This window comes from Pelodiscus sinensis, chromosome 9 (assembly GCF_049634645.1).
Source record: "Pelodiscus sinensis isolate JC-2024 chromosome 9, ASM4963464v1, whole genome shotgun sequence".
NCBI lineage: Eukaryota > Metazoa > Chordata > Testudines > Trionychidae > Pelodiscus > Pelodiscus sinensis.
The window spans coordinates 19,387,294-19,410,581 of NC_134719.1; the positions used below are offsets into that span (position 1 = coordinate 19,387,294).

Genomic DNA, 23,288 nt, shown 5'->3' on the forward strand with positions numbered 1-23,288 from the left:
AATGCATTCATTTGTGTCAATTTATCATGTAGAGGAGCTGTGTCCCCATTAAGTTATTCCTGACAGCACCTAAGAGAGACAGTTAAGTTACCACTGCTTTTGGTTCTGAAAATCCTAGGTAAACAGTACAGGCTTCAGACTTATTATACATTTTCCATAAATCAGAGCATTGCTTCATTCAAGATTTATTTCCTCTTATATTTAACACTAATGCTTTCCATTTAATGTCATTAAAGGTTGAAACTTTAAATGCTACCAGATACTATCTACATGAGCTGAAGCCACATACAGAGTATGAATTTCAGGTTTGCTGCAGATTTCACCCAAACAGAGGAATATGGAGCGAGTGGAGCACATTTCGAATACAGACTCCAGAAGCAGGTAAGAAAATGTGCAGTTTGCCACTAAATGGGACAGTACACCACACCCAGAAGGGTGTAGACAATGGATTAATGTGTCAATCTCAATCTCTCCATCAGTATCATCATCAGCACCTTGCCTCGATGACTTAAGGAAATCATTCTGTAGTTCTTGCACTCCAACGCTCTTCCTTTCTTGTGTATTGTCACTAGCTCAGATCTTGTTCATTCCTTACGTGCCTTCCCTTCTTTCCACTCTATATAACACATGCCTTTGATATATTTGTAAGTTATTATAAAGCCTACAGTATCTTACTATGACTCATGCTATTTACTACCATTCGCAGCATCAGTTTCTGTATGAGACATTGATTGATTCAAAAAAGGTGTGAACTTTTTATTCTGCTCCCCTTCCCCTGCCAGCACTTTCCTTCTTGTAACTCTGTGTGCGCACGTTGGGTTGCTATAGTATTTCAGTTAAATGTTTCCTCTCTTCTCCCAACTGAAATCTCACCATTTAGGTTTTTTTCCTGCTAAACATGTGAAATAAGAATCTCAAACTAATCAATGAGTATGTTCTAGCCTCTTACAACTCTCACCGAGATCAGTTAGAAAGTGAAAAGTCAGAGATACAAAATGGCTATGTCTCTAAACTAAAAATTGCCTATGTGCAGAATTCAACACTCTGCTTTTAATGATACAATACATTTTAAAAAATCTACTTATCAGGTTTCCGTAGTGTCTGGCCCTGCCATGGACATTACATTTAAGCACTATTCTGGGATTTCTGTTTGTTCTGGTATAGAATGTATGTAAAATGAGCCTTGAAGAAGGAAGACTTGGGGGTTAATAAACCCAGAGAGATAAAAAAAAATATGAAAGCAACATGTGGAATTGTGATTCTTTGAAACCGCCCTCTAGCTCATCCTCTAATAGTGCTTAGGATTTAGTTTTCCCAGGGCTACTGGTTCCCATCTTTAGCTAAAATGAATAAGGCTATAGGTGATTGGAGTGACAGTTCTTAGCATTGGTTTTCTTTCTAGGATTTATCTCCTCCTTGCCTACAGTTCCTGTCAGATTTAGCCAAGATCTCCTGGCTTTTGTTTTTGGGTTGTTAGTAACAATTCTTGAGTTCTGGTGTTTCTCTTTCAACCTGCACTAGTGAAGACGGATTTGAAGAACCTGGCTGGAGTGTCTGTTGTTTTACTAGTTTTCTTCCTGATTTTGAACTACTTGAGCAAGTCATCCACCAACTTTTGACTTTTCTTCATAAATTGCTTAATTGTTGCTACCGGTACAGTTTACTAAAAACTGTACCCAAAGCTTATCCGATATATTTCTGATCTTAAAATAATTAACATTTTTTCTTTCTTGGGCTAAACTGCAATTTTCAAATGCCATTGATCATTATGAAAGACAGGACTATGCAGCACTTTTGTTTCAGCAAGATCAGACTAACACGACTACATCTCTATTACTATTGATCATTAGGAGCACTTATTTTCAGTGTCAGTATATTCCCATTGAGTTTAGATCTAGTGCTCTTTCCACAGAAAATGAAAGTCACACAGATATTAACTAAAAGAAAAACACTATCAGAATGTTATCGATAGAGCTGATGATTTCTCTTGAGTAGCCACAGCACAGTTTGCAGACTTTGAGCCAGTAAGGATTAAAGAAAAATCGTCCGGTGCTTGAGTGCTTGTGGCCTAACCACAAGGAACTTAATGGTTTAGTACTAAAATGGTTTTGACTCTCTCCAAGTTTTATACACCTATTAGTGGCTGAGCTTGTTTGAACTCCGTTATTAAAAAAAACAACCAACCAAATGATGAGCAGGATGTACCCTTAAGAGTTTTATGATTTAGATGGATGCCCTAAGAATCTTGTTTTATTTGTACTTAAAATCATGCCACTAACATAACCTACCTATCTTAGCACTTACATTGATGTTCATTTAGAAACAAACATTCTAAAGTGCCTCTCCCTGTAGCCTCCAAGTCTTAGCACTGTACATAGATGAAAAATTCAAAAGGGTCTCCTCAAGATTTCCAGGATGCATGGTTGTGTCTCTTTAAGGCACTTTTCTATTTCACTTTCATTTTGTTTTCCCTCGTACCTTTCAACATTTTGCAGATGTGCATCCAAGTGCAATCAATAACTCTGCATATTTTTTTCTCCTCCAATCAGCTCCAACTGGATTGTTAGATGTCTGGTACATAAGGCAGGACATAGACTCCCAAAAACAGAATATCACTCTTTTTTGGAAGGTAAGAGTTTACTACGGTAATAAAGTTAAAGGCGTATAGTTAAGTTTGAGGCAGGAGATAGTTCTTGCCATATGTTTGAAGATAAAACAGTTAAATGAAGGAAAAAACACTGCTAAGAGCTCTAAGGGAGCTGTTCAAAGAGGAGAGAAAACTCAGCTACCTCTAAGTTTTCTGATCCTCTGGTCAGTGCATCAACGACTCACTAAGCGGGGGAATGTGAACTGGTAGCAGTCAGAGGCATCCGTTCGTGGCTGAAGAATTTTTGGAGTCCCCTCATTTCCTGTCACCGGATGGAGTAGAGTGGCAGCACCTGATCAGGGGAGTAGAAGTGTCCCAGCTAGGATTCCCAGCTCTTAAAAAAAAAAAAAAAAAAAAAGATGCTCTCTCTCACTACATCAGCTTTCCTTCCAGAGGGAGACATTTCTCCCCCTCCCCCTCCCCATAACATTTCAGCTCTCACCCCTGCTAGGGAAAAGAAATTTTGATATCTTTCGAGGTGTTATTTAGAATATCATCTGGGGAACTTTTAAAATACAGAAAGTTCATGGGGCATTTCTAAATAAGAATGGATCAGACCAATGGTCTGTCTATCCTAGGATCCTGTATCCAGCAGTGGCTAATGCCAGGTGCTTCAGGGGGAATGAACAGAATAGGCAATCATTAATCCATCCCCTGACATCCACTCCCACCATATGGCAATTAGAGGGGAGGATTGGAGAGTGTGGAGTTGCATTCCTCAGCATCTTGGTTAATAGCCATTGATGGACCTACCTCCCATGAGCTTATTGAGTTCTATTTGAACCACATTGTAGTTTTGGCCTTCACAAAAGAGTTCCATAGGTTGACTGTGCCGTTGAAGTAATGCTTCCTTTGATTTGTTTTAAATCTGCTGCTTATTCATTTAATTGGGTGACCTCAGTTAATGTCTCATATAAAAGGTGTAGGGAACACTTCTTTGTATTGGGTAAATTATTAATAGCAGCTGCTACCTCTTGTCACCTCTAATAGGAGCTGGTGCACGTGCGGAAGCCAGCTCCCTCATATCTGCCCCTTCCCGCATTGCTGCCTCTGATGCAGGGGGAGAGGGCTGCATGTAATCATGTCAACATTTACACTTTCACATCCCTACCTCTAACACTGCAGGCCAGGTAATTTCCAATACTGAGGGGTAAAGTTAACCAGTCTCAGTAAGATTTCAAATGATAGGTTGTTACTGTACTTCCTTTAGTTTCTAGAACAGAGGTAGGAAGGAAGTGAGAATTTGTTATTAAAGAACAGTTATTGATATGAGTGTCATTTTCTAGCAAAGAGGACTATTACTATAAATAGCTGCCTGATTCAGAAATTTATTTTTACTTTGCCTTGAAATGGTTATTGAAAGAAATAGTGTTTGAGTTACTTAAAATAGGCAGCTTGAGAGTCTGAAGCAAGCTGTGGAAGATGTGAAAAGCACTGAACAAACAGGTAGTGCCTTGTCATTCAGATTAGTTAGACGATTAGTAGCCACAGCAGCTGTTCTGGAAGTTGTTCAGATTCCCCTAATTTGTTTTCCAATTCTTTATTCTCATAAGGAATACACACACTTAAGAGAACTGTTAGATCAGACTATACACTTCCTGGAAAGGAGAAGAGAGGGATTGGTGTATTTTTTCCAGGAAATGACAACTGTCCCAACTGCTGTCAGAGGAGATTCTGAATTAGAGCCTGATTCAAAGCTCATTGGCATGTATAGAAAGACAAGGAGGTCAGTGGGCTTGAAACCAAGCCTTTAATGGACAAACTGTAGCCCATTTCTCATGTGTTCATATTATAAAAAACTTTTGAGGCCGCAAAATAATCCATTTTCTTTTGTTGTATTAGTCAACCAGTCAGATCTAAGATTTACTGTTTATTTTATTCTAATTGGTGCTTCCAGAACCATGACAGATCCCAAGATGGTGTTCATGAGTGATTTTCCACAGCAGAGGGAACACCTTTAGAATCTCTTTTTGTAGGTTTTATATGAACAGTGATTTTTTTCCTGAATATTTCTCACTGACAGGATTTCCACGTTTCCTTGTCCCTGGATAGTGGCACCTAAGAGTCATTTTCTCAGAAGAAAAGATCCTTTTAGCATTGAAATGTAGCTGAAGTAGCATAACTTTGCAATGGGTATTCTCAAAGGGGAGGGAGTTAGGTGACTGATTCCCAGTGAACTGATTTGATTGAATGGAATTTAGGTGCCTAACTACCTTAAACTGCTTGACCTTGCTACCCATAAACATTACTTTGATTACAAGTGACTATCTGGTAGAAGATGCATCTGAGCAAAAGAAAAAAAAAATTAGATGCACACAAAGTTAGCTAGCAAATAATTGCATTGTTTTTCCTGATTTCTAAATGGAGTCATGCTTGTTAGCTTACAGAGGCATCTCTGGGAAACCAAGTGCATTAGCCTCCACAGAACCACCACACAGGATAAGAATATAAGCCATTGTTTTACCACAGCTCCCACAAATACCAGCTTTCCACCCCTCCCCTCTACAGAGAGCGAAAGGTGGATTAACATTTTATCTGTTTATTTCTCCGAAGGAAAAGTTCTACAGAATTATAACCTTTCTATAGCATTTGAAACCAACCTATAAAATCCTGTACCAAGGATATAAGACCTATAAGACTTTTCCTCAGAGGTGTAATCGCTTCTTAAATAGTTCATCTATGGGTTAAAAGTTTTTCAAAGTGGTAGCAATAATAGTTGCATAGAGAGATTGCTCTGCAGTTGCACTATTATTAAGGTGTATGTATTGTGGCTAAAATTTTAAAGTCAGAAGGAACCCCTAGATCTTCTAGCCTGGCCTCCCATCTAACATAGGCCATAGAACTTCAGCTAGCATTTCTTTGCTATATATTTTGTTTTATTTTAGTGTACTGTATTAATTGCAATGAGTTTATGAACAATGATAAAAATGAGTAAACTAGAGAATGTGCAAGACTGTAGCGTAGATACCAAATACCCTAAATTTAGAGTTGTGTCCCTTTGATCACTATAGTGTCTGCATATGAATTTTTTTTTAAATCGCCAAGATGTACCTATGGCATCTAAACAGACTCTTAAAAAACCTGCAGATGGTTCATAACAAAAGTACTGTGGAAGTCCGTTTATGATATATATTTTTTTGTCTTTGCAAGCTTTATGCTACTTTGGGAGGATTCTGGGTCAGTATAGCTCCAGCACTCTCCATCAGTAGATGGGGCTTGCACCAACAAACTTTCATTCAACATTAGGGGTTGCTCCATCTCTTTCTGCTAGAAGGGCTCATCACAGTTTTTGATACTGAGTAGAAATGGGCAGGGATCCTGGTAAACTTTCTCCATTCTTCTCAATACCATTTCTAAGGGCATGTCTACACTTGTCATGTAAAGTGGAAAAAGTCCCTTTTTGCATAAAAACCGTGGGAACATCTACACTTGCCCATGACTTTTTATTTTGCAGCAAAACTTCTTAGTTTCACCGCAAAAAGAAAACCACCTTCACGAGACACGTACAGCTCTTGCTGGTGGTGCTTTTGCAGTGATGTGCAAGTGAAGAGATGCTCTTGCTGTTTACAGAGCTTTTTTGCTTCTGCACGATATTCCACAGTGCCTAGGTGACATTCCAACCAGCAGCTCTGCTGCTCTGACACCAGGTAACAGATGTCTTCCCCTCCCCTTGTAAAGCCCTGGGAACTTTGAAGCTCTCCTTCCTGTTTTCTTGGCAAGTGAGCACTTACCATCTGGCCAGGTGACAATGCATGCCCCGTGGAGCAAATGATCCCCTGCTTGTAGCAATGCTGAGCTACTGGAGCTGACCAGTGTTTGGGGAAAGGGGGCTGTGCAGGGACCCAGTATGCCACATAATCACCCCCCCACACACACACCTTCCCACAAGGCCTATCGTGAAGTGCTGGAAGCAAAGTGCACATGTAAACACTTTGACACCCGTGGAAGTGAGTGAATACCCAAATCAGTGCGTGTCTTTTACTGGTGTCCTATCAGTCAAACTGACTGCACAAGAACTCTGCAAGCGTAGATGTAGCATAACACCTTAGTGTGTCCCATGCTTTTCAGCACATTGGGTTACCCACATTCTCCATGCTTGCTTATCAGCTGCCATGTGACCAAGTCCTCCTGTTATTTTAATGTGAGTAGTTTCCATAGCACAATTTTTTTTTTTTAAACACAGTGAAGGGAACCTGCCCTGACAACTAACCCTCTTCCTTTCTGATATGGGCTTGGGACCAGCACTGGTGGAGTTAACATGCAGTGCTGATCTCTTAAGAGCTGCTATTTTTATTATGAAACAAAAACCATACCCATTTTATTACAAATAGCTGACCTGAATGCATGTCATTTCTAGACAGGATTTCTCATCAGAAGTTATTCCTCCATCTGCTAGCATGTATTTTTAGGCTATCATACCATCTACTGTTGCACTTAGTGGTTATAGTGAACCTTTATACTGTATGTGCATTATGCACACGTCATTGTAAAGGTACCAGACCTTCCTGTGAACAGCTAGCCATAGCTTTAGGTCAGCCAACACCATCTCTATCCAAGAGCAGATGTGAAATCTTTCCAAGTCTCTCAAAGTGCTTCATTTAATCAATCTCTGTTGAATAGTGGTGGTACAAGGTGCTCTTAACTGTTTGACAGATTCCTATTTTTGAATATTTGTAATTTTGCTGGGAAAGTAACAAGGTATATTTCTTTGTAGGTTATGAGCAAGTCAGAAGCAAGAGGAAAGATCCTGCATTACACCTTGTCTTTCCAAGCTCTAAAGCAGAAGACAAACGTGTATGATACCACACAAACGCACTACGTTCAGGTCCTTCCCAAGGTGGATTACAATATAACAGTGTGTGCTCATAACTCGAAAGGAAACTCACCTCTGACGTCTATCGTTACTGATTTGAGTATTTTAGGTAAATACCTTTGCTGCTTGAGTTATGAGAAACAGCAGCTCTTGCTTTTGAACAGAGCAGAACAGTGTTCTGAAGTAGTCAGCTTTTGTGCTACTGCAGCCTAAGCTAGGTCATTCAAAGCCCTGATCTTATAGAATCATAGAATCATGGACTGGAAGGGACCTCGAGAGGTCATCGAGTCCAGCCCCCCGCCCTCAAGGCAGGACCAAGCTCCGTCTACAGACATCTGTCAGGGATGGTATCTAACCTGTTCTTAAATATCTCCAGAGAGGGAGATTCCACCACCTCCCTTGGCAATTTATTCCAATATTTGACCACCCTGACAGTTAGGAATTTTTTCCTAATGTCCAATCTAAACCTCCCTTGCTGCACTTTAAGCCCATTACTCCTTGTCCTGTCCTCAGAAACCAAGAGGAACAAATTTTCTCCTTCCTCCTTGTGACACCCTTTTAGATATTTGAAAACCGCTATCATGTCCCCCCCTTAATCTTCTTTTTTCCAAACTAAACAAGCCCAGTTCATGAAGCCTGGCTTCATAGGTCATGTTCTCTAGACCTTTAATCATTCTTGTCGCTCTTCTCTGTACCCTTTCCAATTTCTCCACATCTTTCTTGAAATGTGGCACCCAGAACTGGACACAGTACTCCAGCTGAGGCCTAAGTAGTGCAGAGTAGAGCGGCAGAATGACTTTATGAGTATACAATATATCTTAATTGTATACAGTGCTAATGAAGCTTACTGCTTATGCTATAATTTGCCACACAGTTTAGAATGAAAGAGCAATATGATTGGCACTAAGCACATTGTGTCCTAACATCATGATTAGTACTCAGCAGCAGGTCTCAGTTAGCCTAGTGTCACTCCTCTCTGCAGTGTAGGCTGGCCCACAGTTGCCTTCATGTAGCCCAATAGTAATGCTTGTTTTTGAACTATGGATAGGACAGCATCCCCTACCAGGGCCTAAGTTTGTGCAGTAGAACATTCATAAGGTACATTGCTCCATGTTTTGCTTATTCTGCTCTGCATGATTATTTCCAGGCATTCTCTCCCCAACTGAGACAGTATGGCCTAGATACTGTGACAGTATTGATGTAGGCCCTTTAAGGGCAGCCCAAGTAGAATTGATAGAGACGCAGTTGATAAGTGCCTATATTGTGAAAAAAACTGCTGTGTGGACACAACCCAATCATGTTGGCTATCCCAAGGTCAGATCTGCAGTGGCTTTACAGTGGTAAACAACTTACTAACTCACCAGTTGGCATCAGTCTGCCTCCCACAGCTTTTTGGCCCTGTGTCTGAAAGCAACATTTTATACTTCTGTGGATCATATTGGTTCTAGACCAGTGTTTCTTAAACTGTGTTCCATGGCACATCGGTGTGCTGCGAGGCAGTTGGAGGTGTGCAGCGGAGAACAACAGAATTCAAAATGGCCACCCTTAAAGAACTTTTTTTTGGCTCAATAACCTCCTCCCCCCCTTTTTTTTTTGCTCAACAAAACATCCTGGCTGTGTCTACACTGGCATGAATTTCCAGAAATGCTTAAAACGGAATACTATTCCGTTTTCAGTTTTTCCGGAAAAGGAGCGTCTACATTGGCAGGCTGCTTTTCTGGAAAAGCCCTTTTTCCAGAAAAGCGTCTGTGGCCAATGTAGACGCGTTTTTCTGGAAAAGAGACCCGATTGCCATTTTCGCGATCGGGGCTTTTTTCTGGAAAAGACTACTGGGCTGTCTACACTGGCCCTTTTCTGGAACAGTGTTCCGGAATAAGGACTTATGCCCGAGCGGGAGCAGAATAGTTTTTCCGGAATAGCGGTTGATTTTGTACAGTAGAGCATCGTTGCTTTTCTGGAAATTCAAGGGCCAGTGTAGACAGTTCGCAGCTTATTCCAGAAAAGCAGCTGATTTTCCGGAATAAGTGGCCAGTGTAGACACAGCCCCCCTGTGTTCCTCAAAAAAAAATTGTTTGGCGTTCCTTGGTCTTAAAAAGTTTAAGAAACACTGTTCTAGACTATGGGTGGAAAAAGACAGGCTTTATTAGAATACATGGCTTCTGCCTACCAACCCAAGAGCATCCAAGAGCCCTGGGACAGGCATTAGGTATAAAACTAGCAATGAACCTGTTGATATTCCATGATACAGGAGAGCAATAAAAAACAGCCAACCAACCCCACAGTTTTAGCTGCATAGCTGTAATCGGACTAGCACAAAGAGCTTTTCCCTCTGATGAAGGATTCTGTGTATTTTGTAGCACTAAGATGAAGAAAGACAGCAACAGTGAAAGGGCACACATTCTACTAAATCAAAATAAAACTGACTGCAAACAACAGATTCAAATAAGAGGTGTTGTTTAAGGAAGCATTACAGGGATGTTGTGTTTTTTTCCTCCTTTTTAAGATCTGCCTCCTCCTCAGAATATCTCTTTTACACCAATGGAGAACAACAGCATCTTTGTCATTTGGGAGCCTCCCATTGAATCTGCAGCCTTCATCAATGGGTATATAGTGAAATGGGCAGAAACAAATAGCCCTGGGCCCCATCTGAACTGGATAAAATTTTCAACATCCCAGTTGTCCACAGTAATATCAGGTAATTGTACAGTGTACGAGTCAATTATCCTTCTAATTAGAAAGCTCTGTTAGGAATCATCTGATTCACTGTTAATTTCTACTAGACCAAACTGAGAAGTTTTAATATTTAAAACATTTTAAAAATAAATTAGTGCCAGCCATGTAATAATCTTAGTTGTGCTAGGTTAAACTGTCAGTGACTACATGTATGTTTAACTGATAAATGGACTGTTCTGTGTCAGTTCCCTCGTGGCCCATAAGTAATAATCCCAGCCAGATGATTTAAGAATAGTACTACACAAAGTCTGAACACTGAATCAGTGCAGCATACTGGGAAAGGAGTCCAGGAGAGCTGGCAGTATTTTAAACAAGCCTTATTAAAGGCACAGGTGGAAACCATCCTGATGCACAGCAAGAAAAGCAAATATGGAAGGCAACCAGATTGGCTTACCGGGGACATCCTTGGTGAGCTTAAACACAAAAAGGAAGCTTACAAGAAGTGGAAACTTGGACAGATGACTAGGGAGGAGTATAAATATATTGCTCGAGAATATAGGGGACTTACCAGGATGGCAAAAGTACAATTGGAATTGCAGCTAGCAAGGGATGTGAAGGATAACAAAGATTTCTACAGGTATGTTGGCAATAAGAAGGTGATCAGAGAGGATGTGGGGCCCTTATTGGATGAGGGAGGTAACCTAGTGACATGATGTGGGAAAAGCTGAAGTACTCAATGCTTTCTTTGCCTCTGTCTTCATGGACAAGGTCAGCTCCCAGACAATTGACTAGGCAATGCAGTATGGGAAGGAGGTGGACAGCCCTTGGTGGGGAAAGAACAAGTTAGGAACTCTTTAGAAAAGCTAACATACACAAATCCATGGGCCCGGATTTAATGCATCCGAGGGTACTGAGGGAGTTGGCAAATGTCATTGCGGAGTCTTTGGCCATTATCTTTGAAAACTCGTGGAGAGCAGGAAAGATCCCGGATGATTGGAAAAAGGCAAATGTAGTGCCCATCTTTAAAAAAGGGAAGAAGGACAATCCAGGGAACTACAGACCAGTCAGCCTTACCTCAGTCCCTGGAAAAATCATGGAGGGGATCCTCAAGGAATCCATTTTGAAGCACTTGGAAGAGGGAAAAGTGATCAGGAATAGTCAACATGGATTCACAAAGGGCAAGTCGCGCCTGACCAATTTAATTAGCTTCTGTGATGAAGTAACTGGCTCTGTGGATGTAGGAAAGTCAGTGGGTGTGATATACCTTGACTTTACTAAAGCTTTTGATATGGTCTCCCACAATATTCTTGCCAGCAAGTAGGGAATATGGATTGGATACATGGACGGTAAGATGGATAGAAAGCTGGTTAGAAGGTCAGGCCCAATGGGTAGTGATCAATGGCTCGATGTTAGGTTGGCGGTGGTTTCTAGCGGAGTGCCCCAAGGATCGGTTCTAGGACCAGTTTTGTTCAATATCTTTATTAATGACCTTGATGAGGGGCTGGATTGCACCCTCAGCAAGTTCACAGATGACACTAAGATGGGGGAGAGGTAGATACTCTGGACCCTATCCCTGCCCTCCAGCCTGACCTGGAGAGATCAGAGGATTGGGCCAAAAGAAATCTGATGAGGTTCAACAAGGACAAGAGTAGAGTCCTGCACTTGGGACGGAAGAATCCCAAGCATTGTTACAGGTTGGGGACCGAATGGCTAAGTAGCAGTTCTGCAGAAAAGGACCTGGGGATTACAGTGGATGAGAAGCTGTATGAGAGTCAACAGTGTGCCCTTGTAGCCAAGGCAGCTAATGGCATATTGGGGTGCATTAGAAGGAGCATTGCCAGCAGATCCAGGGAAGTGATTATTCCCCTTTATTCGGCTTTGGTGAGGCCACATCTGGAGTATTGCATCCAGTTCTGGTCCCCCCACTGGAGAAGGGATGTGGACGCATTGGAGAGGGTCCAGCGGAGGGTGACCAAAATGATTAGGGGGCTGGAGCACATGACCTGTGAGGGGAGACTGAGGGATTTGGGTTTGTTTAGACTGCAGAAGAGAAGAGTGAGGGGAGATTTGATAGCAGCCTTCAACTTCCTGAAGGGAGGTTCCAAAGAGAACGGAGAAAGGCTGTTCACAGTAGTGACGGATGGCAGAACAAGGAGCAATAGTCTCAAATTACAGCGGGGGAGGTCTAGGTTGGATATTAGGAAAAACTATTTCACTAGGAGGGTGGTGAAGCACTGGAATGGGTTACCTAGGGAGGTGGTGGAGTCTCCATGCCTAGAGGTGTTTAAGTCTCGGCTTGACAAAGCACTGGCAGGGTTGATTTATTTGGGATTGTTCCTGCCTTGGGCAGAGGGCTGGACTCAATGACCTTCTGAGGTCTCTTCCAGCTCTGTGATTCTATACACTGAAGCACCATCTAGGCACTACTGCTATAAATAGTCTTTTCCAACATACTGTGCTGATATTGTGCCTTGTGGGCTTATTAGGGAGTAAGGACTCTGCTGTCTCTGGAGTAGAACAGAAAACAACCAGCAAGCTTATATCAGAAGGAGGAGTTACTAGTAGCATATCACAATCCCCAGAAGCCATTCTGGTGGGAATAGGCACCTATCCTGTGGTTATGAATGTGGGATAGGAGACCATCACTGGCTGCTATAGCAAAGCCATTTATTGTATATATTAGTGTTGGGAACTGAGAGACAGCTTGTTTCCTCCTGTGCTTTCCTGTTACTCAAAAATGGCTGAAGAGGTTCGCTTTAAAATTTTGACTTTTCTTTCACTGTGATGGCCCATGCTGTCCCCACTCTGTGGCTGTATGGAAGACTTCAGGACTGTCACCTTGAGATATTTCACAAACATTGAAGTTGCTTATGTAAACAGAGGGGCTGTGTCTATATTGGCGAGATTTTGCGCAAAAGCGGCCACTTTTGCACAAAATCTTGCCGCCTGTCTACACTGGCTGCGAGTATTTGTGCAAGAACGCTGATGTTGTAATATACAAAATCAGTGCTTCTTGCGCAAATACTCTGACGCTCCCGCTCAGGGATAAGCCCTCTTGCGCAAGAGGCCAGTGTAGACAGGCAACGTTAATTTCTTTCGCAAGAAAGCGTGATGGCTAAAATGGCCATCGGAGCTTTCTTGCGCAAGAGAGCGTCTGCACTGGTATGGACGCTTTTGCGCAAAAGCACATCTTTTGCTCAAAAGCACATGCCCATGTAGATGCTCTCTTTTGCAAATACTTTTAACGGAAAAACTTTTCCGTTAAAAGTATTTGCGCAAAATCATGCCAGTGTAGACGCAGCCAGGTAGTACAAAGGGGCTGCTTGAGCGAACAGAAAGAGATCTGTGCTCATTGTGAAGTTTGTAATAAAATTGAACCTGTTTCAACTTAAATGGTTGGGTAGCAAGGTTAGTAATATTTCCATTGACTACATATCCAACATCTCTCATTTCAGAGAGCATAAAGCAGGATGCGTGCTATGACATCCACGTATTTGCACTTTACAGCAAGAGAACTGGACGAGCGGCTGCAGCCAGAGGATACTCGAAACAGAAAGGCAAGCTCTGGCTAGTTAGCTTGAAACATTTCATTTAAAACTAGCCTAAACTTTTGTCCTTAAAAGATAAAATCTTGTGTTTTGCAGCACCCTCAGCTGGCCCCCAGATTTCTACAGCAGTAAATGGAAATGGTGTTTGGGTATCATGGGAAGAAATCCCAGGTGACCAGCAAATGGGTTGTATCATTAGCTACAAGATATATTTGCAGAAGAAAACCTCTGAGACAGGCCTTAAAGTTTATGGTAGGTATCTGGTAAAAAGGAGCAAAAGATAAACCCTGTCCTTGTATAGGATACAGAAAATATGAACCTGCTTGTTCCAGGTTAAAAAAAAAAAGTCTCATTCCGAAAGTTACACGGAGCCTAGAGTCACAAGGCTTGGCTCTAAAGCAAAGGGCCACAAAGGCAGCAAATTGTATGAGCCCATGGTGCTGGGGTCCACCAATCTCAGGACCCTGGCAGCCAGGCTCCACCAATGTCAGGGCAGGTCTCTCCACTGATTCCACTTGCTGGCCCCTGAGCATTCCCACCAGCTGCCAGACCTCAGAGACTCATGCAGCAAACAGCTTTACCTCAAGTACAGCTGCTCCCCGAGTTACGAACTGTTCGTAACTCGGATCCCATAGAGTTCCATGGCGACCGCGCTGTTTGTCAGCGTGGATCGCCATTCGTAACTCAGATCTGCATTTACGACCGCTTTGGTCGTAAGTGCGGATGGTCGTAAGCGGAGGTGGTCGTAACTCGGGGAGCGTCTGTATTCTCCCTTGTGGGCTGCTACTGCTGTTGCAGAATCCTTCCTGCCTGAGGTTTGGGTGAGTGTGTATGATGCTGGGAGTGGATGGAGGAGAGTAAAGGGTAGGGGGAGAAAAAGGGGAAGCAGATGAGGGCCCTAGTCCCACCCATACCCCAAACCTCTTCCCCAGCCCTGAGCCCTTCCTACACTCAAAACCCCTCAACCCCACTCCAGAGTCCTCAGCCCCCTCACACAGCAGGTGTTGCGGGGGAGAGGGGGAAGAGATGGGACTTGGACCAGCCAAAATTATACAAAACCTGCCAGCTCTGAAGAGCAAACAGATTCAAGGTTTTGGCTTGCGCCCCTCTCTGCTAAAAGTATCTGGAAGAGAAGGGACTAGAGAGTCACCCTTTAAAAATGCATTGCTTATACTAGCAAGAAAAAAATAGAACAAACTAATGCAGTTAGATACCTGTGCCCACTGTTGCCCTTGAATTATCTACTTAAACAGTAAATGATACTGGCCCTTTTAGTCAGTTTGATTTACTCAGCAGTAATACAGGGTAAACACACACCAATGAAGTACGTACACACACCACTTTTTTATTGTGCAAGTCATTTATTAGCCCATGCAGTGCTTTTTTTGTAACGGCGCCTCCAGATGCAGTACCAGCACCTCCAGTCAGAGCTCAACAACTTTTCTCCTGAGTACCAGCACTTTTTTTATATGTATAAAAAAAGCACTGATCCCATGAACACTAACTCATATGTCCACTACTTCCTCCCAGCAGAAACAGACCCACATATACACTTTTCTTCAATTGTATCCAGGCACTGCAATAACAGAGTTCTTAAGACACACAAACATGCCTTTCAAAATGTCACCCTACAGACACCTGTTGGGGCTAGGGTGTCCTTCCTCGCTAACCAATGACATCCAAAGGATACAAATATTCAGTCTTCAGGCAACCTCTGATAGTCATTGTACCACAAGACAATATGTCTTACTGCAACTCCAACAGGGATGAATTTTCTCTGTCCCTTCTACATTCTCAAAATTAATAGAGGGGAGGCCTTACCTCTGTTGCAACTACACATGCACAGCTGTTCTCCTTTCTCCTACTTGCTTCACTTCACCTGAGGTCCTTTAGATTTTTATATCTTCATGTTGCTCACATGGCTGCTCCCCAGTTAAGCATCCTTATCTTTACATTGCTTTGTTTTCATTATTTTTTTTTATTTTGCTGCAAACTTTGTTATCCTACTGATCTACACACTACTTCATCCAAGCCTCTCATATATAGACTCACTTTTTATGCTGTAACCAAGCAAAAGAAACTCTAAATCCCACTCCCTCCCCCACTCTCAAGAATCTTATTGCTAGTACCTATGGGTAGGTTTGAAATTCACAGCACCTGTGGAATTAGGTCAATTAATCAATGTGTGAAGGAGGCAAATCTCAGGCTGGAGTGGGTTTTCTGCTCATTAAGTATGTATGAAGCTGGCCTACAAGGCATGTTTCTTATTCTTTCTTTAATTGAGAGTCAGGTCTGATCTATCCAGGCATTCTGGATATCCAGAGAAGAAGGAGGTTTATGGCATCAGAGGAAGCTAAGACCTTGGTGTTTCTTATACATATGTTTAAGTTTTGTGGAACCACGCACAATAACAACCAGTGGGACTGCACACAGTAGTAAAGTTAAAATGTGTTTGGATTGGAGCCTGGAGAAAGCAGTTACTTAAAATTGTTTGGGTGGGGGTTCTTTTCTAAAGTTGGAGAAAATGTTTTTGGTAAGGGCACGGCCCACTGGATCCTCCACAGTCCAGATTTCTGAATCACCCAAGAAGCCTGTCAACAGAGAGGGAAGGTTTATTGCTTCTCTGGGGGGCGGGAGGAGAAGCACAAATCCCTTCCACACTTAAAAAGCAAACAAAAGCCAGTTCCCACTAGGGATGTAATAGTGCAAAAGCTTATAGGTTAATGCTATAGACTACTCACATTTCTCCCCCTCTTTCCCCACCAGTAAATTTTTCAGCAGGCAGGCAGTCCAGCTCCGTCTTGGCTCATGCCAGGTCCAGGACCTACCTCTGCTGTGGCTCTGCATTTAAAGTTTATTATGAGCTGGGTAGGCAGCCCGGCTCAGTCCTGGCTCACACTGGGTCTGGGCCCTACCCCTGCTGTGGCTCTGCATTTAAAGTGCATTGGGAGCTAGGCGGACAGCCCAGCTCAGTTCTGGCTCATGCTGCGTCCAGGAGCTCAGACCAACCCCCAGAGCCAACAGCACAGGGTGACAGAGGCAGCCGGTCCGTGAGGGGAGCTGGTTTTTAAGCTCGCTTCTTTCACAGACCAGCTCCTGCCTGGCACTCCACACTGCTGCCTCTGACATTGCTCCCTTGGGAGTAAGGTGCACTGGCTGCTGGCCCCACCCCTGGATACTGTAAAATAGTCGAGTAACCTATACGAGTTCATGTATCAGAGGGGTCGATGTGTTAGTCTGAATCTGCAAAAGCGACAAGGAGTTCTGTGGCACTTTATAGACCTTATAGATTAACGGATTTATTGGAGCACAAGCTTTCATGGGCAAAGACCCACTTCATCAGATGCAGGTGATGAAGTGGGTCTTTGCCCACGAAAGCTTATGCTCTAATAAATCTGTTAATCTATAAGGTGCCACAGGATTCCTCATCGCTATAAGAGTTCATGAGGTTACTTGACTATTCAATTAACCAATATTTAACATCCCTAACTACTACCCCCACAAATTGCATTCAGGCCTTTTATTAAAAAATACTGGAAAGAAGGAAAACACACTCGTATTCACTTACAATAAGCGCAAGTTCAGTGTTTAATGTTGTACTCGGTGCTTTATAAAGTCATTGTTCTTCCTTATGTAAACACAGGTTATTTCAACACAAATTGCTAACACAGGTGAGAAGGACAGTGCTCGGGGCACTAGGTCAGGACTTGAGATGTGTAGGTGCAGTTGCCTGCTCTGATGCAGAATCCTGGTGTGACTTTGAGGCAGTTATTTAGTCTCTCTGCCTCAACTCCCTGTCTGTCAGGGCTCCCGACAAATTTTGCCAGGCCATGGGCAAGCTTTATGTGTTTGTGGGGAGGGAGGTGTGGGGAGATGGTGGCAGGTAGTGCCAGTCCTCTAAAAGGGGAAGAGCTTCCTCCCCATCTTCGCTGCCCCTGGTTCAGTCAGAGATGTAAAGGGCCTGTGGTACCAACCACTACCACACTAGCAGCTCAGAGTCCTGGACCCTTTTAACTCACTGGGCCCTGAGGTAAGCTCATTTCTCCCTACCCCAGCCCCTGCAACTCATTGGCAGGCCTGCTATCAGGTTTTCTTTTTTTTTTTAACTAATATTCCTCTCTCACTGGGTGTTGCAAGGATAAATACAGTAAAAGACTGTGAGGTGTTCATGTATTACTGTAACAGGGCAGTACAAGATAGCCATTGTATATAGAAGAAAATATGCCAACATCTGCACTGATTTACATTCACAATTGGAGGAATTGTTTTGCTGCCAAAAGGGATTTTAATGAGATTTAATAAAATAATAAAAGCTGAGATGATAGTACTAGGGAATCTGCTTAACAAGTCATGATGAGCTACCTCCTAATCCTAGGAACAAACCAGCTTGTGATCTGAGCCATGTGGAGCTACTGGCAGGGACTTTTCATATTCAGAACCACCAGTTATGTATGAGTCACTGGTAAGATTTTGTCACCGTTATTTTTAGTAAAAGGGACAGGTCACAGGCAATAAACAAAAATTCATGGACACCCACAATCTGTCCCTGACTTTTACTAAAAATACTCTGCAGGGGAGGAGCAAAAAAACAGAGTGCTGCTGCGGCTTGCAGCTGCTCTAGCCTTGCCCCTGTTCATGCTGCAAGCGTTGGCCGCTGCTGCTGCAGTCCCCAGGAGACTGACCCAACCCCAGCTGTTGCTGCAGCAGGCCAGGGAGCTGGTGGCCCTGGGCTGAGCCCCTGGTCAGTTGTTTGTGGCCCTGGGAATGACTGCTCATCAGCTGTAAAGCTGCTTTGGGTGAGCTTTCAGTCAGCTGTTCTGGCAGCCCCAGGACAGACAGCTGCTCCAGCCCAGCCCCGGAGGAAGTTGTGGAGAACCTGGAAAGTCACAGAATCCGTGACTGAATCGTAGCCTTAAACATTGGGGTAAATCTGTCCCCCTCATCTTGTTACAAATGCTACAGACCCTGAGGTCACATAGAGCTACACTGACTTGAAGTAGGGCTCAGTATGGGGATTTGGGTCCACCTTCTTGCAGCTCAGCTCATTGCAAGGAGCAACCCCTAGAAAGTAAAAGTAGCTGCTAAAATAGGAACACTACTTATCTATGCGTAGGGTTCCTTTACAATTTAGAAATCACACCAGTTAAAGTAGGGCAGAAGGTGGTGCTGTTAAATTCTTTATGTAGAGGACATGGTTATTTGCAAAGCTCTTTAAGCAAACATGGCAATCTCAGTCCCTACCCTGAGCAGGGTATGATCTAATTCTGACAAATAGAGTAACAAGAAAAGGCTCAGACCCAGGTTGGAAAAGCTTCATGAGAGAAGATGCATGGATATTTAAAGGGGAGAAGGTAGGGCATTTGGTAAAGGAAAAGACTATTCAGAGCACAGGGCATGAAGTAAAATAAAAAAAAAAACATGAACAGCCGAAAGTGGTGAAAACAAGAATTGAAGAATAAGGAAGGGAAGGAAGAGAGATGTTGTATTGAGGGTTCAATTCTTCAGAATTAAACAAGAAAATAAAAACACTGGATTAGTTGTTGATTTCATCTTCTTTGTTTCCTTTCAGACATCCCCATAGAGACTTCCAGAAATTCATTTTTAATCACAGATCTACAGCATGACGTGAACTATGTTTTATGGATGACAGCTTCAACCATGGCTGGAGAAAGCCCTAAGGGGAATGAGGAACTGGTTTACCTAGAAAGTAACGTATAACTTCATCTTAAGACCTTTGTGTGAGGAGCCAGCAGAAAGATACCTTAGCATATCGCCTACCCTAGCCCCTTGCACAGATTTGGAGTGTGCCTACTCTTTAATACTTAAGGAGAAAATAATTGAACATTTTCTGCCGATTATAAAATTGTGCATTTTTTTTCCTTCCAATTGCCCACCTTCCCCCAAGCCATCTGTATAAACAAGTAGTATATGCAAGCAGTAATTTGAGGCAAACGGGACTGTTCACATGAGTAAGGCAAGCAGTGTTTGACCTCACTGAAGGCAATAGGAGTTTGGCACAGACTTCAATGTGAACAGTCCCTTGGGTCTCAAATTACTACTTACATATTTAAGCTAGGTATAAAATGGGGCCTGATCACGTTCCCATTGAAACAAATGGCAAAATTCCCAGTGACTCCCAAGTAAGATAGTATTATTCCTGCATTTGGTAATTCTCAGCTATTTCTGATGTTTCCTATATTCTAAAGTTACACACACAATGGGAGAATTCCACACAATTATGCCTGTAATATCAGTTACAAGGTCAGACCCTTTTCTAAATTTTTTTACTAGAGCTAGTAGAGAATCAGAATTTACAACCCCTGGGGAATCCCCATAGTTTGAAATTTCTTTTCATTCCAAATTGGGGCAAAGTCAAAGAATAAAATTTTACAAAACAGAAAGTTCGGAAAATGTTTGGTTAGAAAATATCAAAACATTTCCTTTAGCCTTGTCCACTCACTCTCCTAGAAAGCATAGTGGTCATGTGACTTCCATCATGCACTACAGCAGTTCAGCGGAGAGGCCATGATGCATCATGGGAGAAATCCAGGTAGGGAGCCTGGCCTGTAGAGAATGGGGGTATTTAGCTCCCCAAGTAGAGTTCCCATGAGGCACTATGGCATCTGAGGCAGACACAAATGCATGGTGAATTGACCCCAAATAAACTATTTTGATTCAGGTTAACAAACTGAAGTCTCCAGATTTGGGTCGATCTAAACCAAAATATTTTGTTTCATTGACAAAAAATTTGAAACTAACAAAATCAAAATGTTCCCACAGTGAGTTTTGATTTTGCAGAAATTGAATTGTCTGTCAAAAAAACTTTGAAAAATTCCTGACCAGCTCTAATTTTGATTATTTCACAGATACAACATAGTACATCTCGGCTACGTCTACACTGGCAAGATTTTACACAAATGCTTTTAACGCAAGAGTGTTTGCGTTAAAATATTTGCGCAAGAGAGCGTCTACACTGGCATGTGCTTTTGCGCAAGAGATGTGCTTTTGCGCAAAAGCATCCGTTCCAGTGTAGACGCTCTCTTGCACAAGAAAGCTCCGAGGGCTATTTTAGCCATCGGGCTTTCTTGCGCAAGAAATTCATGTTTCCTGTCTACACTGGCCTCTTGCACAAGAACAGTTGCGCAAGAGGGCTTTTTCCTGAGCGGGAACATCATAGTTCTTGCGCAAGAAGCACTGATTTCATACATTAGAACGTCAGTGTTCTTGCGCAAGAACTCCCCACCGGTGTAGACAGGCAGCATGCTTTTGCGCAAAATCATGCCAATGTAGAGACAGACCTACTGTCTAAAAGCTTTTCTGTCTTGATTAGGGCTCACTGCCACTGTCATCTTTCTGACTGTAGGTTTATTTGCTGCATATGTTGATCTTAAGCGCAGTGGCCCAAAAGAAAGGTTAAGGGGCTGACATATTAGAGTCAGTCAGTCATGGGTAGAGTTGCCAAATGGTGAAAGTCCCATGTTATAAAGTACTCTTTTTTTCTTAGAATTTCAGCAATGCCAAATTCCAGTTCTTAAATGTACTCAGTTCTTTTTAGTTTACGGGTAAGAAAGTATACCCCAGAACTGTCATAGCTCAACCAGTACACAGTTGTCTTAGCATATTTAAAACCTGATTATTGCTATTTCTCAACATGTTTTGCTGGATTTACAGGTTCTTCTGAATGGATTATTGTTTTAGCTGCTTGCATCTTCTTCGGTATTTCAGTCTTCATTTGCTTGGTGCAATCTGCTCAAAAAGAGTAAGTGAATTATTTTTATCATATCTGAACTCCAAAAATAAAGTAGATTTTTCTTTAGCATGTATAATATATTTTTGTAACTTGTTATAAATGTCTTTGAAATTTTACCTAAATGTATAAGATGCCAAACAAAGTATATAAATGATATTAAATAAAAATAGAGCACAGCGTGAGGTTTTGAACATTATAGATGCAAGTTCAGAAGTACACTAATCAAAAATAAGCACACACTCCCTGTATATTTATATAAAATATTTTTAAGTTTAACTCTTAGTGCCTACTCTGTCTTTCATTGAAATGACTCCTGCTAACTTCTCTGAAAACAAAATCAGGCCCTTTAGACTGAAAACTCTTAAGAGCAAGGATTTATCTTCATAAGGAACACATTCAACGGAAATGGATTTCTAAAAACCAGAACAAAATATAGTACATAGAGCAGAAGTGCTTTCTAATTATCAGCTATTACAGAACACAGTTTTGATACCACAAGGTATATTAGCTACTTTCCAGATTTAATATCATGAGGGGACTTTGACATATTTAAAAGGGTAAAAGTAGATTATGTACTAGGCTGTTGACTCAGAGACCATCACAAAATGCTAACAGCAGATACATTTGGGAGCTCCATCAGAAGAGTCATTATCTGAGCCTCCAGCTTAGCAAGTTTCAGTCTACATGGTTAACAAAAATATTCAGCATTACCTTAGTAAAGATTTTTTAAGAAAAGAGCTGTGGAAGGGATGTAATCCTCATGCTTCGGAGCATTAGCTGACCTGTTAGTATCAGAGTTAGGAAGAAACTTCCTAAGGACAGACTATTCCATTATTGCTTACTGCATGATTCTCTGTTGAAACATCTGGTGTGGCTGCTGTCAGACTCAGGACACTAGGCTAGACAGACCTCTGGTCTGACGCAGTATGGCAGTTCCCACAGAGCTAATGGAGCAGCATCACAGAGGTGAGACAATACAGGTAGGAGCTACTTGCTGTGCTTTGGCCACGGTAATGGTAAATTATGATGTAGAATCAGTGTCTCAAACAGTCATTGCCCTCTTGGCCACTGGAGCGAGAGTAGCATTTGCAGCTATGAAGAATTTGGATAGGCTATAAAAACAGCAGCCCAGAATGTAGAGTTGAGTTGCCATCCTTGGAAGAACTAGCCAGAAGTTTAGATTCTAAACTTTTGGGGGCAAAAATAGTCTTTTCTTTGTATGGGCGCACACGCACACCCACCTGCAGAGCCTGGCACCGGGGGCCCTCACTCCCTGATCGGAACCTCTGCAAGCTATTGTAATAAGGTGAAAATTAAGCTGTGTCAGGTGCTCCAGTCACTGGGGCTAAGAAAAACATGCTTGAGGACCTTTTTTTTTAAAACCAGAAGGGGAGCAGGGCTAGAAAGAGACTGTGTATTGGCTTGTAGAAGTGTATGTCATTCAGTATTCATGTACACTGGGCATGGTTTAGATTGAGAGTCCAGCTAATGGAAAGCCTAGGCAGAGGTATCTTCCGTTGGGTTAAATGTAATCATAGATGGGTTTAGAAAGTCACTGGCAGTTGGGGTAGAACATAGGTGGAGGAGTGCTCCTGCTTGTCTTTCTTCCTGACAAGTCAAGCAGCTGTATTTCAGACTAGCTTCTTCCAGGCTAACTCAAGGAAGAGCATTCTGCCGTAGTCCTCTTTTGAAGCAGATAGATGTGAATACTTGTGGTCCATGTCAGAGAGGGGAAAGTGCACATCTTGGCGAGCTAAATAAGACTTCCTATCACTGTTGCCAACCGGAGAATCCAGGAGCAGCAATATATATATTAATTAATTATATTATATGTAATCTCAAGCCCGAGTCTGCAAA

At 42.3% G+C, this 23,288-nt stretch overlaps 1 protein-coding gene across 2 annotated transcripts in view; it reads left to right on the plus strand.

The window, feature by feature from the left end:
- Positions 1 to 23,288, plus strand: part of IL12RB2 (interleukin 12 receptor subunit beta 2) — a 45,106-nt gene that overhangs the window by 18,064 nt on the left and 3,754 nt on the right. For both annotated transcript variants that reach the window (XM_075936190.1, XM_006125020.4), the window contains 8 exons: positions 237 to 381; positions 2,550 to 2,629; positions 7,362 to 7,569; positions 9,964 to 10,155; positions 13,589 to 13,690; positions 13,778 to 13,933; positions 19,251 to 19,388; positions 21,353 to 21,440. In XM_075936190.1, the coding sequence (XP_075792305.1) occupies positions 237 to 381; positions 2,550 to 2,629; positions 7,362 to 7,569; positions 9,964 to 10,155; positions 13,589 to 13,690; positions 13,778 to 13,933; positions 19,251 to 19,388; positions 21,353 to 21,440 (1,109 nt within the window). The remainder of the gene's footprint in view (positions 1 to 236; positions 382 to 2,549; positions 2,630 to 7,361; positions 7,570 to 9,963; positions 10,156 to 13,588; positions 13,691 to 13,777; positions 13,934 to 19,250; positions 19,389 to 21,352; positions 21,441 to 23,288) is intronic.